This window comes from Chinchilla lanigera, unplaced genomic scaffold, assembly GCF_000276665.1.
Source record: "Chinchilla lanigera isolate Chin_1 unplaced genomic scaffold, ChiLan1.0 scaffold00021, whole genome shotgun sequence".
Classification (NCBI taxonomy): domain Eukaryota; kingdom Metazoa; phylum Chordata; class Mammalia; order Rodentia; family Chinchillidae; genus Chinchilla; species Chinchilla lanigera.
Window position 1 is genome coordinate 17,866,573 of NW_004955422.1, and position 18,516 is coordinate 17,885,088.

General features: G+C 53.2%; 2 protein-coding genes across 4 annotated transcripts; one reads left to right on the plus strand and one right to left on the minus strand.

Annotated features, from left to right (window-relative positions):
* Positions 1 to 822: 822 nt before the first annotated feature.
* Nudt8 (nudix (nucleoside diphosphate linked moiety X)-type motif 8) lies at positions 823 to 9,700 on the plus strand. 3 transcript variants are annotated; one of them, XM_013514282.1, is made up of 11 exons: positions 1,777 to 1,860; positions 6,363 to 6,725; positions 6,859 to 6,938; positions 7,019 to 7,090; positions 7,235 to 7,344; positions 7,425 to 7,560; positions 7,657 to 7,710; positions 8,806 to 8,963; positions 9,060 to 9,141; positions 9,223 to 9,319; positions 9,391 to 9,700. In XM_013514282.1, exons 2-11 carry the CDS (start codon positions 6,479 to 6,481, stop codon positions 9,552 to 9,554), a joined length of 1,200 nt encoding a protein of 399 aa, XP_013369736.1. In that variant the 5' UTR covers positions 1,777 to 1,860; positions 6,363 to 6,478; the 3' UTR covers positions 9,555 to 9,700. The 3 variants fall into 3 exon arrangements, with proteins under 3 accessions (XP_005384358.1, XP_013369736.1, XP_005384356.1); XM_005384299.2 differs by lacking the exon at positions 1,777 to 1,860 and adding an exon at positions 2,777 to 2,939; XM_005384301.1 differs by lacking the exons at positions 6,363 to 6,725; positions 6,859 to 6,938; positions 7,019 to 7,090; ... (5 more) ...; positions 9,223 to 9,319; positions 9,391 to 9,700 and adding exons at positions 823 to 1,103; positions 2,380 to 2,457; positions 2,552 to 2,818 and having other exon boundaries at positions 1,728 to 1,860.
* Positions 9,701 to 9,923: 223 nt separating this feature from the next.
* Ndufv1 (NADH dehydrogenase (ubiquinone) flavoprotein 1, 51kDa) lies at positions 9,924 to 15,201 on the minus strand. Its single transcript, XM_005384306.2, has 10 exons — positions 15,027 to 15,201; positions 13,623 to 13,705; positions 13,379 to 13,549; positions 12,322 to 12,505; positions 11,845 to 12,034; positions 11,223 to 11,435; positions 10,886 to 11,052; positions 10,494 to 10,575; positions 10,220 to 10,365; positions 9,924 to 10,083 (listed from the first exon to the last, which is right to left on the minus strand). Exons 1-10 carry the CDS (start codon positions 15,096 to 15,098, stop codon positions 9,997 to 9,999), a joined length of 1,395 nt encoding a protein of 464 aa, XP_005384363.1. The 5' UTR covers positions 15,099 to 15,201; the 3' UTR covers positions 9,924 to 9,996.
* Positions 15,202 to 18,516: the final 3,315 nt, after the last annotated feature.

An 18,516-nucleotide genomic window follows, 5' to 3' on the forward strand; every position in this document is an offset into this window, starting at 1 on the left:
ATCACCAAGCTCTGTCGAGTGGCTTCCACATTCCTGGGAACCCAGTGATGGTAAAGGTGGTGACACCAGCCAAATGGCAGAGCTGAACTAAACCCTACAAGGGAAGATGGGGTTCTCACTTTGTGTGCCCAGATGAGGAGTGACACTGTGGCCCAAAGAGGCATGCAACGTGTTCAAAGTCACACTGCAAAGCACGGCAGCTGGCATATGCCATTCCAAGTTCAAGTGCTTTGAGCAAGGCTGGGGCTATCTGGTCCTCGAGTGCAGAACCACGATAGGCAGTGACCAATGATAGGGATGGGGGTAAGGATTTAAGGATCTGATCAAGACTCAGGGAAGGAGAGAAGCGTTCTGGGCAGCCTGTGGCTGGGGTGTGCTGGGGGCAGCGAGTGCCACCTAGCAGCTCGACTTGTTCGGACTCTGCACATCCAGGAGCTAATCCGATGAAGCTCTCGAAGGACGGACGCCTGCGGGGTGAGGGTGCCAGGTACCCTAACTACCGAACCTGGCGGTCAGAAGGGCCGAGCCCGGTCGCCAGGCCGCGTCTGGCCCAGGCGTTCAGGGAACGCGCTAGCTTGACCTTCCAACACCGGCGCCAAGTATCCTCCCCAAGGCAAAGCTTCGGCCGGAAACTCAGCCTGCCTCGTCACGTCCTTCCGGCCACGCCCCCGCCGGCTAGCGAGGCCACGCCCCGGTCCATCGGAGTAAAATTTCCGGCCCAGGCCTCTCCCGGCAACGCCCCGTTCCGGCTCCCTCGCAGCCCTACGTCGCTCTCTGGCTTGGCCCCACCCGGCTCCACGCGAGGCCCCGCCCCTTCACAGCTCCGCAGCCCCTCCCACAGGAGGGGCGCCCCTGGCCCGTCAGCCGGGGCGGCCCGGCTGGTGTCCTCGGTGTGCCCGCCGCGCGGACATGCTGCTGGACTCTCTGTCCGCAGAGGGCGAGCGGCGCTGCCGGCAGCTGTTGACAGAGACCACGGCCCGGTTCCGCACTCGGCCCGCGGCGGCCGCGGTGCTCGTGCCGTTGTGCTTAGTGCGCGGCGTCCCGGCGCTGCTGTATACGCTGCGCTCCAGTCGCCTGGCCGGGAGGCACAGAGGGGACGTCAGGTACACCGGCCCCGAGCCCCGGAGACGGCAGGGACTTTGGGCAAGGCACTTAGCCCCTCCGAGCCTCAGTTTCGGGCTCTGCAAAGTGGGTCTGGGGAGAAGCCGACAGCGCGCGGCTGCGGCGAGGACTCGGAGACCCTTGTCCCCCTCGCCGCCGCTCCCCGGCACCATGTCCTGGGGCTCCCTGTCTCGGGCTGCTTGGTGCTCCTCTCTCTGAGCTGTTTCCCCCTCTGAAAAGCCAGGACGCCGGCCCCTGCCGACGGCTATAGAGTCAAGTCCAGAGCTCAGGACGAACTTGGGGCCGCCTTGGCTCCGACCCCAGCAGCGGGAATTGACATCTTAGGATCAGCGTCAGCACCATTGGGCCACCATGGACAGACTCTGGGCATCTGAGCCCTAGGATCTTCTTGTCCCTGCTGCCAGACCCTTATATCCTGCAGTGCCCAGGGCCTCCCCTTACCCTGTTGCTCAGGGAAGTGAACCAGCCCCACCACATAGCTTCCTCCAGGCCTCACAGCGCGCTGTGAGCAAAAGCTGATGCTAGGCAGGTCGCTAGCCTTCTGTCACTGCTGACACTCCCTCGTCTCCAAGAGCCCAAGGACCACACGCCCTGTGCCTGTTCAGTTTCCCAGGCGGCAAGTGTGACCCTGCTGACCAGGACGTGGTGCACACAGCACTGCGGGAGACCCAGGAGGAGCTGGGCCTGGCCGTGCCCAAGGAGCGCGTGTGGGGGATCATGAGGCCTGTGTACGACCAGGTGAGCCACCAGGCCCCCGGGCCCCCCTCACCGCTCACTCTGCACCTTCCCTGGGCTGGGAACCAGAACCTCAGAGACAGGGGGTCAAAGAGTGTGGCAGAGGGCCCTGGCACCTGCCTGCCAGTCAGTTCTTCATCTCCTCACAATCCCGGGGGAGAGAACAGCTAGAGGTAGCTCCAGGTGAAGGGGCGGGCCAGCTGTGCTCAGCTTGGAACAGGGATGGAGGAAAACTTCACAGGGTAGGGAGGGATTGACCCTGGGCTTGAATGAGAAATGGGAGATTTTAGGGCATTAAAGGGAAGGGCGAGAGATCCTAAGTGGAGGATCCATCTGCAGAGGCCTAGTGCATTTGGGACCTTGAATCAGTCAGCATGGATGGACTGAGGACAAGGGCAGGGAGGGGCTGGGGAACCAAAAGCCTCTGGATGGCAAGTAGGGTCTTCCTCTGAGACTCCCCATTGCAGCCCCAAAGTCCAGCTGCAGCCATGCTTCCCTGACTGCCCACTTCTCCCACCCCAGACAAAGGCCACCGTGGTTCCGGTGCTTGCCGGTGTGGGCCAGCTGGATCCTCAGAGCCTCAGGCCCAATCCCGAGGAGGTGAATGGGGGGCACCGGGGAACTGGGCTGACCCACTGGGGAAGGATACAGAGGCTGGTCCTCTGTCCACCCTCTCTCTGCCTCCTGCCCCCAGGTGGAAGAGGTGTTTGCGCTGCCCTTGGCACACCTGCTGCAGACGCAGAATCAGGGTTATACCCACTTTTGCCGGCATGGCCACTTCAGCTACACACTGCCCGTCTTCCTACATGGACCACACCGTGTCTGGGGACTCACTGCTGTCATCACCGAGTTCACCCTACAGCTGCTAGCCCCTGACACCTACCGACCTCACCTGGCCAGCCCTCGGCTGCCCAGTGACTGAAAGCTTGCCCTCCAGGACTGAATAAAGTGTCTTTGGCCACCCAGGGCTCCTGTATCTTCTGTGCAGAAGCCCTGACTCTGAACAGAACCCGAGGCCACTGGTGGGCCTTCTCCGTCCAGTTGCCCTGTTCCTCACAGCAGAGGCATTTCCTGTGTGTCAGGTACTTAGAGTTATTTCATTTTACCCTCAACAGCTTTGTGAAGTCCCTGGCTGGTAAGGCTGGAGCTAAGGGGGATAGAGTCCTGTCCTAGGCCATCCCCAGGTGGGATTTGAACTGGGCCTCTGGCTTGGAAGCCCACTTCCTTGTTGCTGCACTGCACAGGTCTCCGTCTGCTTCTCCCAGTCTCTCCTTTGTGTCTAGCTGCCCCGTGCTCTGCTCTGGGATCCAGAGAACAGTCCCATGCAGCCACTCCCCAGATGCTACATGATGCATGCCACAGAGTGTGGGCACCAGGCAGATGCCACCCTGCCCTCCAGAGGTAGGGGTGCTCAGTCCAGGGAGAACTTAGACCAGGTCACACAGATAATGGTGTGACTGTACACTAATAAATCACAGATAATAGTGGAATTATATATCAGTTATGGAGGAGCAGGATTCTATGAGATAGTTAAGGGATGGTAGCCTAACTTTGACATAGTAGTATAGGAAGATTTCTTGGGCGGTATCAGACAGGCTAAGCAACAGAAAACACCCACCAGCTAGCCTTATCTAAAGAGGAATTGTCTTCGTAGACTCCAGAGATGAATAGCTTCAGGCATGGCTGGATCCAGGGGCTCAGCACTGCCCCCCTTTTCTACTGTGCTGGTCTCACTCTCAAACGGGTTATCTCTAGTCCAGAGAGCGCAACGGCTCTAGAATGGCACAGCACCACCATCCTTCAAGAGGGACTGGTTTCTCTTCACCAGGCAGACTAACCCTGAACTGTACTCCGTTAGCAGCCTTAGTCACATGTGCTTTCCTAAGATCATCATGTGGCCTGCTGGATTTAGGACACATTGGCAGGGCCTCCGGTACAGACCTAGGGAAGAAGGTGAACCCCTTGGACTGATCTACAAAATACATTAAAAACTTCGGTGTAACACCTGAACTGGAAAAACTACTAGAAGAAACCATAGAGGAAATGTTCCACATACTGGTATGAGTAACGGTTTCCTTTATAAGCCTCTAAAAGTGCAGGCAAGAAAGTAAGAAATATGGGATTGAATTTTTAAAAATCTGCAAACAAACAAAAAAACCTGCACAACAAAGGAAACAACAGTGAAGAGACAGTCCAGATTGGGAGAAAATATTGAAGGCATATGTCCACTTAGGGACCAATGTCCAAATTATACAAGGAATTCAGTAGTGAGAAAGCAAGCCATTTAGAAATGGGCAAAGGAGCTGAACAGACATTTCTTAAAAGAAGATATACAGATGGCCAACGGATATAGGAAAAAATGCTTAACACCTAATTATCAGGGAAATGCAAATCAAAATCATGAGATTTTTACTTCACACCCTTAGGAAAATAATTACCATAAAGGGGAAAGAAGTGCAGTGCCTGTCTAAGGTGCATGAGGTTCTAGGACCAGTTCCCTGCATTACAAAATAAGTAAAAAAAATAGAAGTGTCTGGAGCATGTCAAGAAAACAAAAATCCCTATATACTGTTGGTGGGAATGTAAATTGTATGTCCATTCTTGGAAAACAGTATGGGAGGTCCTTAAAAAGCTAAAAGCACTACCATATGATCCAGCAATCCCACTTTTGGGTGCATGTTCAAAGGACTGAAAATTGGTATGGCAGAGAGGTATCTGCACTCTTTTGTTCATTGCCTCAGCATTATTCTCAAGCCAGGATGTGGAATCAACTTCTGTGTCCATCTTCTGATAATGAAAATATGGGTCATACACACAATGGAATATTATTCAGCCTTGAAAAAATTCTCTTATTTGTAACAACATGGATGAAGTTGGAAGACAACATGATTAGTGAAATAAGCCAAGCAAGTAAGACAAGTACTGCATGACTTTGTTTTATGTGGAATCTAAGAAAGTTGAACTCCTAGAAGCAGAGTAGAATGATGATTACCACAGGCTAGGGTGGGGAAATTGGGAAAGGGAAATAGTTAAAGGGCACACAGTTTCAGTTACAGGAGGAATGAACTTTAGTGACCTGTGCGCAGCATGGCTATCATAGTTAACACACTATCAAAATAGTAGATTTTAGCTGGGCATGGTGGTGCACGCCTGTAACCCCAGCACTCAGGAGGCTGAGGCAGGAGGATTGCTGTGAGTTCAAGGCCAGCCTGGGCTACAAAGTGAACTCAAGCCCAGCCTGAACTGCATAGCAAAACCCTGTCTCAAAAAAACCCAAAATAGTAGATTTTAAATTGGGCATAGTGGTGCATACCTGTAGTCCTAGCATTCTGGGAGGCTGAGACAGGAGGATTGCAAGTTTGGGCCCAGCTTTAGCAATTTATCAAGACCATGAATTTTTTGTTAAAAGACTGAGGATATAGTTCAGTGCAAAGACCTTAGATTCAATCCCTAGTACTGAAAAAAAATTTTTTAATGTTCTTAACCCCTAAGCAATAAAAGTCAAGGCATTGGGTATATTTGTTAGCTTGACTTAGTATTTTTATAATGCATATTTTATTAAAAACATCACACTGTACTCCACAAACATCTACAACTACTATTTCTGAATTAGAAATTTCTAAATACAAGAAAGCCGGGAAGAGCGGGGGAAAGGGGGCTGGGGAGTTGAAGCTGGCCAAGGTCCATTGCAGGGTGACTTGGGGCAGAGGTGGAGGAAACAGGTGAGAAGCCAGTCCAGGCAGCAGGCGCAGCGGGCAAGGCCTGGGGGCTGAAGGCAAGAAGAGCAACGCAGAGGGAGGGGAGGGGGGGCGGCCCCACAAAGCTGAGACCCGGCATGTGACAGGGACCCTCCTTGGTGAGGAAACAGGGACACCCCTTGAGCATGGTTAGGATGGAATCCAAGCCAGGAGAGGGGTGGAGGGGTGCTGAAGTGTTCTTGCACCTCCAGGGGGACTGGATTTCGGGGCCCTCTTCCCCATACCCACACCTTCCTGCAACCCCCAACTCCCATGTGCCCCTCCCCTCCTCCCAACATGCACCCCAGCACCCCCACTTCCTTCCTCACACACCCCTACCTCCTCCTCCCATGTGCCCGCCACTTCCAGGCAGCCACCCCCACCCCTTTTGTCACCTCTGGCCCTCCAGCCTCCTCACCTGGGTGCAGGACCACATGATGGTGGTAAAAATATCTCCCTGTGACAGCGTGCGAATGGAGGGGCAGAGGCAGGAGGGGCTGCTGCGGGTGAGATGGGAAGACTGGGGCTCCAGATCTGTGCCCACTCCTGCTGCCTGTCACACCTTCAGATCCCCTCAGTCACGGGGCTCTGTGGCCCCGAGGGCACAGCCAGCGCCAGCAGCAGCGGACCAAGCCAACCGCGCTTGGTGGGTGAGGAGCCAAGCGCAGAGGACTCCAGATTCCAGGTCCCTCCCACACCTTTCCAATCTTCCCGACCAGGGCCCCAGCCCTGCCTGCCTTGACCTCGGGATCTCATGCTCTGTCCTAGGACTCCCAGGCGATCCCTGCGATGCCTCTGCGTGCTGTCTTGGTGTCCGGGTGTGGTGGTCCTGCTTCCAGTCCACGCGGGTTTCCCTGAGCCCCTGGCCCCATGTCTGAGCCCCCATGGCGGCCACTGCACCAGAGGGCTGGCAGCGGCCACGGGTGAGCATGCAGGAGCATATGGCCATCGATGTGAGCCCGGGCCCCATCCGGCCCATCCACCTCATCTCCGACTACTTCCCACACTTCTACCCCTTTGCTGAGCCCGGGCGTTCCACCCCTGACTTGCTCCCAGCCACAGCCTCAGCCAACAGCTCCACACCCCAGCGGCAGCTCGACCTGGAGCCAGAGGCAGACTCGGATGACAGCAGTGAGTAGGGGAGAGGCCAAGGGGCCATCCCTGGATGGGGCAAGGGTGTGCCTAGAGGGACCAGGCAGGCACTCTCCCATGGGGGGCAGGTCAGCCATGGCGGGGACTGACTGTGCCTGTCACCTGCCCTTAGCTGCCCTGGGGACCCTGGAATTCACGCTTCTCTTTGATGCGGACAACAGTACCCTGCACTGCACAGCCCATAGGGCCAAGGTGAGGATGGGGTTGGGGGTCCCTGGGATCCAGGGCTGGGTCACAGGCCTATCTCACATCTATTGTCTGTCCATCCCCAGGGTCTCAAGCCACCAGCCTCAGGCTCTGTGGACACCTACGTCAAAGCCAATCTGCTTCCAGGGGTCAGCAAGGTGAGGCAAGACCAGACCCTTGTTGCTGCCCTTGGGGTCCCTGCTTTGCTCCTACCCCAGGGCCTGGATCTCAGTTGATGGGATTAAAAAGGCAGAAGAGGGAGGAGGAGGGGTGGCTAATCCCCACCCCTACCCGGCCCCCAGGCCAGCCAGCTTCGGACCCGCACTGTTCGGGGCACGAGGGGACCTGTCTGGGAGGAGACACTCACCTATCACGGCTTCACCCGCCAGGATGCCGGTCGCAAGACCCTTCGGTGAGTATCACACAGGGCCACCAAGGGGCTGGGCTGGGGGATGGGGCTTGTATGGCCAGATGTAACATGGCAGCCATCAGGTTGTGTGTGTGTGAGGACCCACGGCTTCGGCGACGCCGGCGGGCACCTCCCCTGGGGGAGCTCCGGGTGCCCCTGAGGAAGCTGGTGCCCAACCGAGCCAGGAGTTTTGACATCTGTCTGGAGAAGCGGAGGCTGGTGAGTGGGGCTACATGGCTGGAGCCAGTGGGGAGGAGTAGGCAGGGATACCTGGGCAGTGTATGGCTGGGGTGACAACCTTCTCTGCTTTTACAGACCAAGAGGCCCAAAAGCCTGGACACAGCCCGCGGCATGTCCCTATATGAGGAGGTGGGTAGGCCCACTGGACTGAGCAGGGGTGGAGGTGGCAGGCCTTGACAGCCCAGGCTGGGCAGTGGGCTTGAAGAATTTGGGGCCATTGTTTTTTTCATGGGCTCTGAGCCCTCCCAGACCCCAGAAATGGCCAGGGCCCAACACCTGAATAGGGGCACCATGACTGCCTTGCCAGGGCAGCATCCAGCAGGGCTCCCTGTGACAGACCAGCAGAGACATGGCAACTTTGAGGTAGAGGCTTGAAAGGGTGGTATCTGACTGTGGCCCGAGGTCAAAGGCGGGAGAGAGAGAACAAGTGGGCTGGCCCGGGTTGTCCTAGAGCAGCTCAGGGGCATTGAAGGTGACTGCAGGGTTTGACACTACCTGAGACCAAACGCCTGGCCACAAGCCTTTTGTATGGGGCTTGTACAGCCAAACGGGGGAGCTGACCTCCACCAGCTCCTCTGAGAAGGCGCTGGTGCTCGCCCCCTAGTGGAACTGAGAGTTACTGCAGTTGCCCATTATCTAAACCAAGCCTGTGAATCCCCAGTGGGGTGGTGGACATCGCCCAACATCCTGCGACACAAACCTCATCCCAGATGCGCTGCACCACGCCACAGTGCATACAGCTGCTCACAGAGAACTGTCTGTGACAAGGTAGCTGGGCCTGCAGCCCAGCTCTACACTGAGTGTGGGAGAAGGGACACACACTTCCCAGGCATTTTGAATTGGGACACAAGTGTCCCCCAGAACAGTGAGGGCAGAGAGTGAGTGCTGAACTGCTCATCCTTGGTAGAGAACAGCCTCCCAGAGCTGCTTCCATGGCAACTGGGCTGGCCCTGAAGGAGTGGTTCTGGGTCCTTGTTGGAGGCCACTTAGGATGGCCCTGGCATGCTTGTGGCCCATCAGTCCCCTTCCCCTGCATGACAAAGACATGCTCAACTGACCAGTAGCCCCTCCCTTTCTTAGGTCTTAGAGGGTATAGCGAACCCAGGCAAGTAGTTGTTTGGGAAAATTAAATCTTTGCCTGGATTTCTCTTCAGCCAGCTTGAGCTCTCATATTTGGGGCCTGGACATGGCGGCGGGGGAGCTGACCCCAGCCTGTATTTGCAGGAGGAAGTGGAGGCAGAGGTGGCTGGGGAGGAGCGTGGGCGCATCCTGCTGTCCCTGTGCTACAGCTCCCAGCGGGGTGGCCTGCTGGTGGGCGTGCTGCGCTGTGCCCACCTGGCCCCCATGGATGCTAATGGCTACTCGGATCCTTTCGTCCGCCTGTGAGTTCAAAAGGGCGGACAGGCGGGCAGGAAGGGCAAGGTGGCAGATCCTCACCTCTCCAGGGCCATCCTTCATCCACTCATTTCCTCCACCAGTTTCCTGCATCCAAACTCAGGAAAGAAATCTAAATACAAGACCAGTGTTCGGAGGAAGACCTTGAACCCTGAGTTCAATGAGGTGAGCCAAGCATGGCCCTGGCCGGGGTCTGTTTTGGAAGTTTTGAGAAACCAGCCTCCTCCTTCCTGCCCTCTCCTGCAGGAATTCTTCTATGCAGGAACTCGTGAGGAGCTGGCCGAGAAGGTGCTACTGGTATCTGTGTGGGACTATGACCTGGGGACAGCTGATGACTTCATCGGTGAGCTGGAACACAAGGTGCTTGGGGAAGACCTCTGGGCCTCTTTGGCTCCTGACCTGTCCCTCCTGCAGGTGGGGTACAGCTGAGCAGCCAGGCCAGTGGAGAGCGCCTGCGCCATTGGCGAGAGTGCCTGGGCCGCAGTGATCACCGGCTGGAGCTGTGGCACCCGCTGGACGGTGTGGCCTCCCAGCTTGGCGACTATCCACAGGGCCCGGCTTGCAGCCTCCCCTCATAGCAGCGAGGATGATCCTGCAGCTGGCAGGAGCACCTGGGCTGCCCCAGCTGTTATGCTCATCTTTTATCTTTCCTGTCCCCAAGTTTTGCCTTCACCTGCTCCAACTCATGAAGCCAAAATAAATATCTCCTTCTGGCCAGACCCCAGCCTGTCCTTTCTCTGGCTGCCACTTCACAGGGCAGACCTGCCTGTTGTCTCCCATCCTGCAGAGACCTGTCCTGGGCCAGACCCAGCCCACCCAGCTTCCACGCCACCCTGGTTCCTACATAAAAGGAGGGGGAACATGATCACATCTGGTGACAGGCCCCCATAAAGAGTGGAGGGGGGTAGCTGGGTGAAGGGCGAAGTCACTGACAAGTTACAACAAGAGAGTGAGGGGTACTTGCTTTAATGCCAACATCCCAGACAGAGGGATGCGAGACAGCAGGCCAGGGCACCGAGCTCAGGAAGCAGCCTGCCGGGCCTGGTGCTGCTGGGCAAAGCGCTGCATCCGATCTTCGAGCTCTGGCCGAAAGTGGCGGATCAGACCCTGGGAGAGGGATAGAGGGAGGCAGTGTAAAGCAGAGACCAGCAATCCCCATACCCTGGGCTCCTAGCACATTCACCTAGTGCCACCTGCACTAGATGCACCTGCACCCTAGTGCCACCAGCAGGGCAGTGAGTACCTGCACGGGCCAGGCAGCCCCATCGCCCAGAGCACAAATGGTATGACCCTCTATCTGCTTGCTGATCTCCCACAAGGAGTCGATCTCAGCTGGCCGCGCATCCCCCTTCACGAAGCGGGCCATCACCTTGTTCATCCAGTCCACACCTGCAACCACAGAAGCAAGAAAGGACTGCTCGTCTCCCATAGTCAGGATGGGGGAGGCAAGCCACAAGAATGGCGGGAGACCACTTGAAGCCATGGCAAGCAGACCCCAGCTTGTGTGAGACACTCACCCTCGCGGCAGGGGGTACACTGGCCACAGCTCTCGTGCTTGTAGAACTCAATGAGACGGGCGATGGCTTTCACAATGTCGGTCTGGGAGACAGAAGCAGTAAGCAGGAGCCCAAGGCCAGATAGGGGCCTGGCTCTCGGCTCTTGCCCCCAGCAGCAGCCTGCCTGCCCAGGTTCAAGTTCTGGCCTCTTCTATCCTCCCGGGGCCCCAGCACTGCCTGGACTCCAGGGCAATCAGCAGAGCACCTTGTGCTCATCCTCTCCCACCCCATGGGTGTGTCAGACTGCGGGAACTGGGACCCAAGAGCCCACCAAAGGGTTTTCAGAGAGCCCCAGGGAGGGACAGCAAACAGGCTGGCATGAGGACTGGGTGAGGCATGAGGCCAGCCCTTACCGAGCGGTCCATGACGATCACTGCGGCCGTGCCCAGCCCCGTTTGTGCCTGCACGAGTGCATCAAAGTCCATCAGCACCGTCTCACACACGGACTTGGGGATTACTGGAGTGGACGAGCCGCCAGGGATCACAGCAAGGAGGTTGTCCCAGCCACCTGTGACACCCCCTGGGGCCGCAAGTCAGTCCCCAAAAAGACAGTCAAGATTGCGGCCATCATACCTGCCTAGTCCTGAGCTGGGACCTTTGTCAGCCCCCAGGCCCAGCCCAACTCCCAAGCCCCTCTCACCCTGGCTCCCACCCTCCCATGCCCTGCCCCCAGCCGGCCCCCGGCCTCACCAGCATGCTTCTCAATCAGCTCCTTCAGGGGCACAGACATTTCTTCTTCCACCGTGCAAGGGTGGTTGACGTGACCAGAGATGTTGAATAGTTTGGTACCCGAGTTGCGTTCTCGGCCGAAGCTGGCAAACCAGGCACCCCCGCGACGGCAGATGGTGGGGGACACAGCCACCGTCTCCACGTTGGCCACAGTAGTGGGGCAGCCAAACACTCCTTCAGGGAAATGAGAAGGGATCTGTGGCCACTGGGGAATGGGGCAGGTTCCCTGGCGGTGGGTCTGTTTCAGTTTGGTTCCTGTGGCAGAGGGCCTCCGCCCTTATCATTCTTCCTCCAGCTGAACCCCGAACTCCAAGAAGAGCTGTATCACCTGCTCACCATCACACCCCTGGCGCCTGGATCGGGGAGGCAGAGCACAAAGCCTGGGGGGTCCTGGATGTCTGATGTGGGTCTGAGGTACTGTGGGTGGCACTGGCCAGGGCTGCATGTGATCACCACTCCCATCTCTTGACTGACCTCAGCCCAGGAGGCACTGAGAAAGAGCATGAGACTATCCAGGGGGAACTGGCCAGGGTTCCACAGGACACAGTGAGACAAGGCCCAGGTAGGTCAGGCAGAGTCTCACCCACATCGGCGGGGAAGGGCGGCTTCAGGCGCGGTTTTCCCTGCTTGCCCTCAATGGACTCGATGAGTGCTGTCTCCTCTCCACAGATGTAGGCCCCAGCCCCACGCACCACGAACACGTCAAAATCATAGCCAGAGCCACAAGCATTCTTGCCAATCAGACCTGCCTCGTAGGCCTCTCGGATGGCCACCTAGGGGACAACGGTGTGAGTTCCCCAGCCCACCCTTGCCCCTGAAGTCAGCCTATGATTTCAGAGTCATGTAAAGGGTTCCCAAGTTAAGGGTCTGGAGCATAAGGAAGAGCCCAGAGAAGGGGGCTTTGGGGGCCCAATCCTGTTCAGGATGTATGCAGGAGTGGTCACCACGCTCCCAGCTAGACCCGACAGACCAGCGCAAACATCTAAGCACAGATGTACTGGGAAGGGGCACGTAAGCATCCACTGGACACCTTCTGCCTGTCTATTCCCGCCCCATCTACCTGCAGATTGGAAGCCTCATTGTAGAACTCTCCACGGATGTAGATGTAGGCAGCACGGGCACCCATGGCCCGGCCCCCCACCAGGCAGCCTTCCACCAGCTTGTGAGGATCGTGGCGCATGATCTCCCGGTCCTTGCAGGTGCCTGGCTCCCCCTCATCTGCATTCACCACCAGATACTTGGGCCTGTGGGGGCCCACCGGGCAGACAAACCAGTTTCACCAAGACTGAGCCTTCAACCTCAAGATATCCCTGCTCCACCTCAGGAAGCCTCAAGGCTATTCCACCCAACAGCCACTCCTCTTTGCCCTCCCAGCATGTCCCCAGGGCCTCTGCTAGCTTACCACCAAAGCCAGGAAACTCACTGCCTAGCTCATCTTCAGAGAGTGCAAATGTCTCTGTGCTTTCTCTTGACAGCCAATTCTACTCTTAGTTAGAAAGAGCCTGCCTCAACCTCTATCACATCTCTAGGGTCAAAAGAAAGGTAAAGAAGCTGACTTTTATTATTTTCTGTGTGCCAACCAAAGTACTGGTCAGAAGCTGAATAAATATTATTTCTTTAATTCCGGCATGGTATCATTATTATATCTGCACACAAAAAAGAAACTTAAATCCAGGCATAGTGTCACATGACTGTAATCCTGGTACTTAGGAGGAAAAAGCAGGAGAATGGCTGTGAATTCAAGACGAGCCTGAGCTAATAGTGAGTTTAAGATCAGTCAAAACTAGTGAGACCCCAGTCTCCCCCCACCAAAAAAAAAAGCTAAGGTTCAAAAAGGCCAGGAGATTTTCCAAAGCTCAGCAATTACTAGGAGATAAACTTGGGATCTGAACAACTAAGCCTCCCTGAATCAAAATCTTGTATTAGATTGATTCTGCTATATTTCCAGCCTTCCCTGAGGAAGTGCTAAGAGAACTACCCCACCCACTTATGGCCCAAGGACATTTTCCCACCCCATTTATGCTGTACTTTCTAAGGAAATAGCCCCGAGATCCAGGCAAGCTTTGGCCATTCCCAAGGTCTCTACTGCAACCATATCCCAGTCTCTCCCCACAAACCTGCCATCTGAGGGCTTATTCATGAAGCTCCACTTAAGGCCAGTGGGGAAGCCAGCGCCTCCACGACCCCGCAAGCCTGATGTCTTGATCTCACCCAGGATCCAGTCGGGCCCCTTCAGGAGAATTTCCTTTGTCTTGTACCAGTCACCTCGACTCTGGGCGCCTTTCAGCCTGCATAGAATGGGGAAGGTAATGACAGGGAGAACCTCTATGGGGGACCTAGCAGGGCCGAGGGCAATCTCACCTCCAGTCATGGCGGCCATACAGATTGGTGAAGATGCGGTCCTCATCCTTCAGAGAGCCAAATGAGGTTTTCTTAGCTGCTGTCTGGGGAGACAAAAGAGATTTAGGAAGCCAGCAGAGCTCTGTGGTCTTGAGGGTTGGGCCAGAAGCTATAGATTCTTGAGTCCTCCTACTTAGAAGGGGGTAGGCAGGAGAAAAGGCAGAGGCCTAAGCCTCAAAACTCTCTGGGGCTGGGAATGGTGGCACATCCCTATAATCCAGCACTCCAGGATGAGGCAGGAGGATCACTGCCAGTTCAAGGCCAGGCTGGACTACATAGTGAGTTTAAGACCACCCTAAACTACATAGCAAGACCCTATTTTCAAAAAACAACAAAAACAAAACAACAACAAAAAACCTCTTTGAAGCATCATAGTTACTACCACCACTTAAACACTTCCTGTTCAGTGGGTAATGGGCTAAACATTTTATAATCAAAATCTCAATTCATCCTCATAACCCTGAGACAGGAATGACTTTCCATCACTTTAAAGGGGAGGAAACTGATGCTCCGAGTAAAAGGAACTTATGGAAGTCACACAGCCAAAGGTGCAGATGGAATTTGAGTTCAGGTCTGTCTCTGGCCAAAACCCACACTTGAAACATGCCATCATAATACTGTCTCCCCAAGACCAGCATGATGGCATGTACATTTGCCTCCTGCACCAAAACTTCGGTTAGGCAGAGGCTTTACCTTACTAACTACTAAAAAGACAAAATGTGTTTACTGATGGAAAACAGGAAGGAAAGAAGGAAGGAGGGAAGAAGGAGGAAGAAAAGAGAAAAGGAAAGAAAAAGAAAAGGAAGGGGCTCACTGGGCTGGCAAACAAACGGGATGGAGGGCATCTACTTGGGATAAAATCGTCAGCTGGGGACTGGAATTGCACATACGCTAGCAAAAAACAACCAGGCTGAGGCTGAGGGCTAAGAGGACCTGACTCCAGACACCCACCCCTGTAAAAGCGCTTCTCGACCACTATAGGGAGCAAAGCACTGGTAGGGAACTCAGGAAGAGAGCATCTTTCTCCAAAGCTGTTTTATGCATGTACAAAAATGGGCCAACGATCCCGTCACACCCTAAAGCCTGCAAGGAATGAGAAGTTAGAACGCTTCACAACCTGCAAGACTTCCCGCTAGGGAGAGAGGCTGTTAAAAGTTAGCCAGGTATCCAGACCGGGGACAGTCGGGCTCCCGTTGGGACCGTTCCCCTTCTACAAGCAGGCCACAGCGGCAGCGTTCCTGCCGGGGACGGGGAGAAGGGAAGGCTCTGTAGAAGGCACTACAGACCGGAGGGACCGCGAGCGAGGAGGCGCGATGGCGAGGCCAGCCCGCAAACACCCACGGCCCGAGCCAGGCCTGGCCTCACCGTATCGCCGCTGAAACGCACAGATGCTCGCGCGGGGAGCGCCCCGCCGAGCAGCCGCCGTGCCGCCAGCATCCCGGTGGCCAAACCGGTCACCTCCGGCTGTCACCTTCACAGCACGGAGCCGCCGGACCGGCGCGACAGAGACACTAGGCGGCGCACAGGAAGAGCGTCATCATGCGCCTCCGAGCCGGCGGCCCCCCCAGGCCTCCCCCGCCTAGCCCTTCCTTCGGTCCCGTCCACCAGGGCAGGGCAGAGGAGGTAGAACCGGAAGTAGCCTGGCTGGCTCTGGGGCTTCTGGGAGACGTAGTCCCGCCGGCCAGGAGTGGGCTGTGTCTGCGCTGGTTTACTACTAGGTCCGCCCGCTGGGCTTTCTCCTGTGGGCTCGACTTTTCAAAATCTCTAGTTAAAAATACTTAGCACTTTCCTTTTTGCTGCATCCTGGTGTGTTCCACTTCTTTCAAGTTTTCTATTTAGTGTGCACCTGCTATATATGCACGCGCGTATAGGAAGAAGAGCCGGGAAACAGGCACTTGTCACGTGGACGCCCTACCAGACAGCGTCCCGGGCATCCAGGTGTCCAGGGAAAGAGTGCTTACTCATTAGTCGCGCAGAGAGCGGGGACAACTTGAAGGCAGGCAGGGGTTCTTCCTGGAAGTTCTCCCCAGAAGGGTGCATCTGGAGTCCTCGTTGGGGTGAAACACACAGACGATGAGGTAGGAGAGAAGAAATAGGTAGAAAGGAGACAGGGAAAATTATAACTGAAATATGCACTATTAGAAAGGCTACAACTTATGAGACCCAGTCGAAGTTACCCAAGGCGAACCAGACAGACATCTCTTGGTTAATTTAGGCGCCTTTCCTTCCAGACTCATCACACCGCAAATTCCTCAAGAATGCTGTAAGTCCATAAATTGGCTTTTTTTTTTTTAAAAAAAAGTAAGAGCAGGAACTTAGTAAAGCAAAGGTTCAGAGAACTCAACGCTTAAAACTATCCATCTAAAAAAAACAAAAACAAGAAAAAAAAAAAACCTCGGCTCACATCTGTAAAATGGGCAGTACCCTTATGGGGGGGGCGATCTTATCCTGGGATTGCCACCCCCTTAAGAGAAACATACATGTTCCCAGTTTCAGGAAGTTATGCACCTCTCTCTTGAGCGGCCACACTCTTTTAAAACAAAAAGTTAATTACATTTATGGGTACACTTTAGGTATACATAAGGATCACATTCATCATAGAGAATCTGTACCCGTACATAACACAACTTGATTCTTTTTTTCCTCATTTCTCCTTTCAACCCCCCTTCCCCTCCTTATTTACAAAGGTTTTGTTTCCATTTTTCCTTTTTTCCTTATCAATTTCTTCTTTTCTCTTCCTTTCTTTCCTCCTCCTCACCCCTAATTCCCCTTCCCATTTGAACATTTTCTTCCTATTTCACAGTATGTATTATATATTTTGGTCCTTATTTACACTTTCAGTCTCTCACACTAGAGAAACAATTCAGTGTTTACATATGTGTGTCTGGTTTATTTCACTTAAGGGTATGGTCTCAAGGTGCGTCTACTTAGCTGGAAATGTCTCAAGCTTCTCCTTCTTTATGGCAAAGTACTACTCCATTGTATAAAAAAAAATCCTTCATCTTTAGCCATTCACCAGTTGATGGGCATTTGGGCTGTTTCCAAGATTCAGCTATTACAAACTGTGCTGCTATAAACACAGGAATGCATGTATCATTGTGGTATAATGCTTTTGATTCTTTCAGGAAGATACCAAGAAGAGGAATAGCTGGGTTGAATGGAGCATCTTGTCCTAGTTTTTTGAGGAATCTCCACACTGATTTCCGCAGTAGTTGCACTGGTCTACACTCCCACTAGCAGTGGAGAAGGGTTTCTTTTTCCCCACAGCCCCACCAGCATCTGTTTATTAGTTAATTTCTTGATAATAGCCATTCTTTCTAGAATGAAATAGAATCTCAGTGTTGTTTTAATTTGCACCTCTCAAATGATCTATGATGTTGAACGTTTTTCATATATTTATTTGCAGTTTCTACTTCTTCATCTGAAAAGTGTGTATTCATCTCAGATGCCCATTTTTGGACTGGGTCTTTAAATTGGGGGGGCCTGATTTTTTTGAGTTCTTTATATGTTCTCCATAGTAATCCTTTGTCTGAGGAACAGCTGGCAAACTTTTTTCCAACACTATGGGTTGTCTTCTTACTCTGTTGGTGATTTCTCTTGCTGTGCAAGAGCTTTTTAATAAGATGAGATCCTGGAAGTTAATTCTCTGTAATTATTTCCTGTGTGGTCAGGGCTTTGTTCATAAAGTCTTCACTTACACCAATATCTTCAAGAGTTCTACCTATTCTATCTTCCAGCAGATTTAGTGTTTCTGTTTTAATATTTAGATTTTTGATCCATTTCAATTTTAGTTTAGTGCATGGTGAAAGATATGGGTCCAATTTTAATCTTTGGCATATGTAAAGCCAGTTTTTCCAGCACCATTTATTAAAGAGGCTATCTTTCTTCCAGTGAAGGTGTTGGGCCCCTTTGTCAAAGATAATAAGGTGGCTAAATATGTCTGGAGTTGTTTCTGCATCTTCTAATCTGTTCCATTGATCCTTGGGTCTGGGGTATGTGTGTGTGCATGCGTGTGTGTGTGTGTGTGTGTGTGTGTGTGTGTGTGTGTGTGAGAATACCATGCTATTTTATCACAGTAGCTTTGTAGTATAATTTTAAGTCAGGGAATGTGATGGCACCTGCCTTGCCTTTGTTGTCCAGAACTGCCTTTGCTATTCTGTGTCTCTTTTGGCTCCAAATGAATGCTAGAATTGTCTTCTCTAATTCTGTGAGATATGTTGTTGGAATTTTGATCAGAAGTGTCAAATCTGTATAGCAATTTTGGAAGTATAACCATGTTCACTACATTGGTTCTTCTTACCCACAAACAGGGCTATCTTTCCATTTTCTGATATTCTTGTCAATCTTCTTTTTCAGAGTATTGTAGTTTTCAATGTAGAGGTCTTTTATATCCTTCATTAGATTGTTTCCTAGGTATTTCTTTTTTTTTTTTGGATGCTATTCTGAAAGGTGTTGTTTCACTAATTTCTCTCCCAGTGAGTTTGTTATTTGTGTACAGGAATGCTATTGATTTTTGAGTGTTGGCTTTGTATTGAGCTGCACTACTGAATTTGCCTATTAAATCTAGTAGCTTTTTATTGGGGTTTTTTGGGTCTTCTATGTAGAATATCATGTCATCTGCAAATAACGATAATTTAACTTCTTCCTTTCCTACTGTTAGTCTTTTTTTCTCTCTCTTGCCTAATTGATTAGGCTAAAGTTTCCAGAACTATGTTGAATAAGAGTGGAGACAGTGGATGTCCTGTCTTATTCCTGATTTTAGAGTGAAAGCTTTCAGTTTTTGTCCATTTTGTATGATGTTGGCTGTTGGTTTGTTATAGATGGCTTTTATCAGATTGAGGTAAAGACCATCTAT

Bases quoted from the DNA above. Each gene is read 5' to 3' on its own strand.
- Nudt8 (XM_013514282.1), top strand. From the start codon at position 6,479: ATGGCGGCCACTGCACCAGAGGGCTGGCAGCGGCCACGGGTGAGCATG. The intron at 7,091-7,234 runs GTGAGGCAAGAC...CCCGGCCCCCAG, and splicing joins TGCTTCCAGGGGTCAGCAAG to GCCAGCCAGCTTCGGACCCG. The intron at 8,964-9,059 runs GTGAGTTCAAAA...TTCCTCCACCAG, and splicing joins TCGGATCCTTTCGTCCGCCT to TTTCCTGCATCCAAACTCAG.
- Ndufv1 (XM_005384306.2), bottom strand. From the start codon at position 15,098: ATGCTGGCGGCACGGCGGCTGCTCGGCGGGGCGCTCCCCGCGCGAGCA. The intron at 12,506-13,378 runs GTTTGTGGGGAG...GGGCCCCCACAG, and splicing joins AATAAGCCCTCAGATGGCAG to GCCCAAGTATCTGGTGGTGA. The intron at 12,035-12,321 runs GTAGATGGGGCG...GTTGTCCCCTAG, and splicing joins ATGAGGCTTCCAATCTGCAG to GTGGCCATCCGAGAGGCCTA.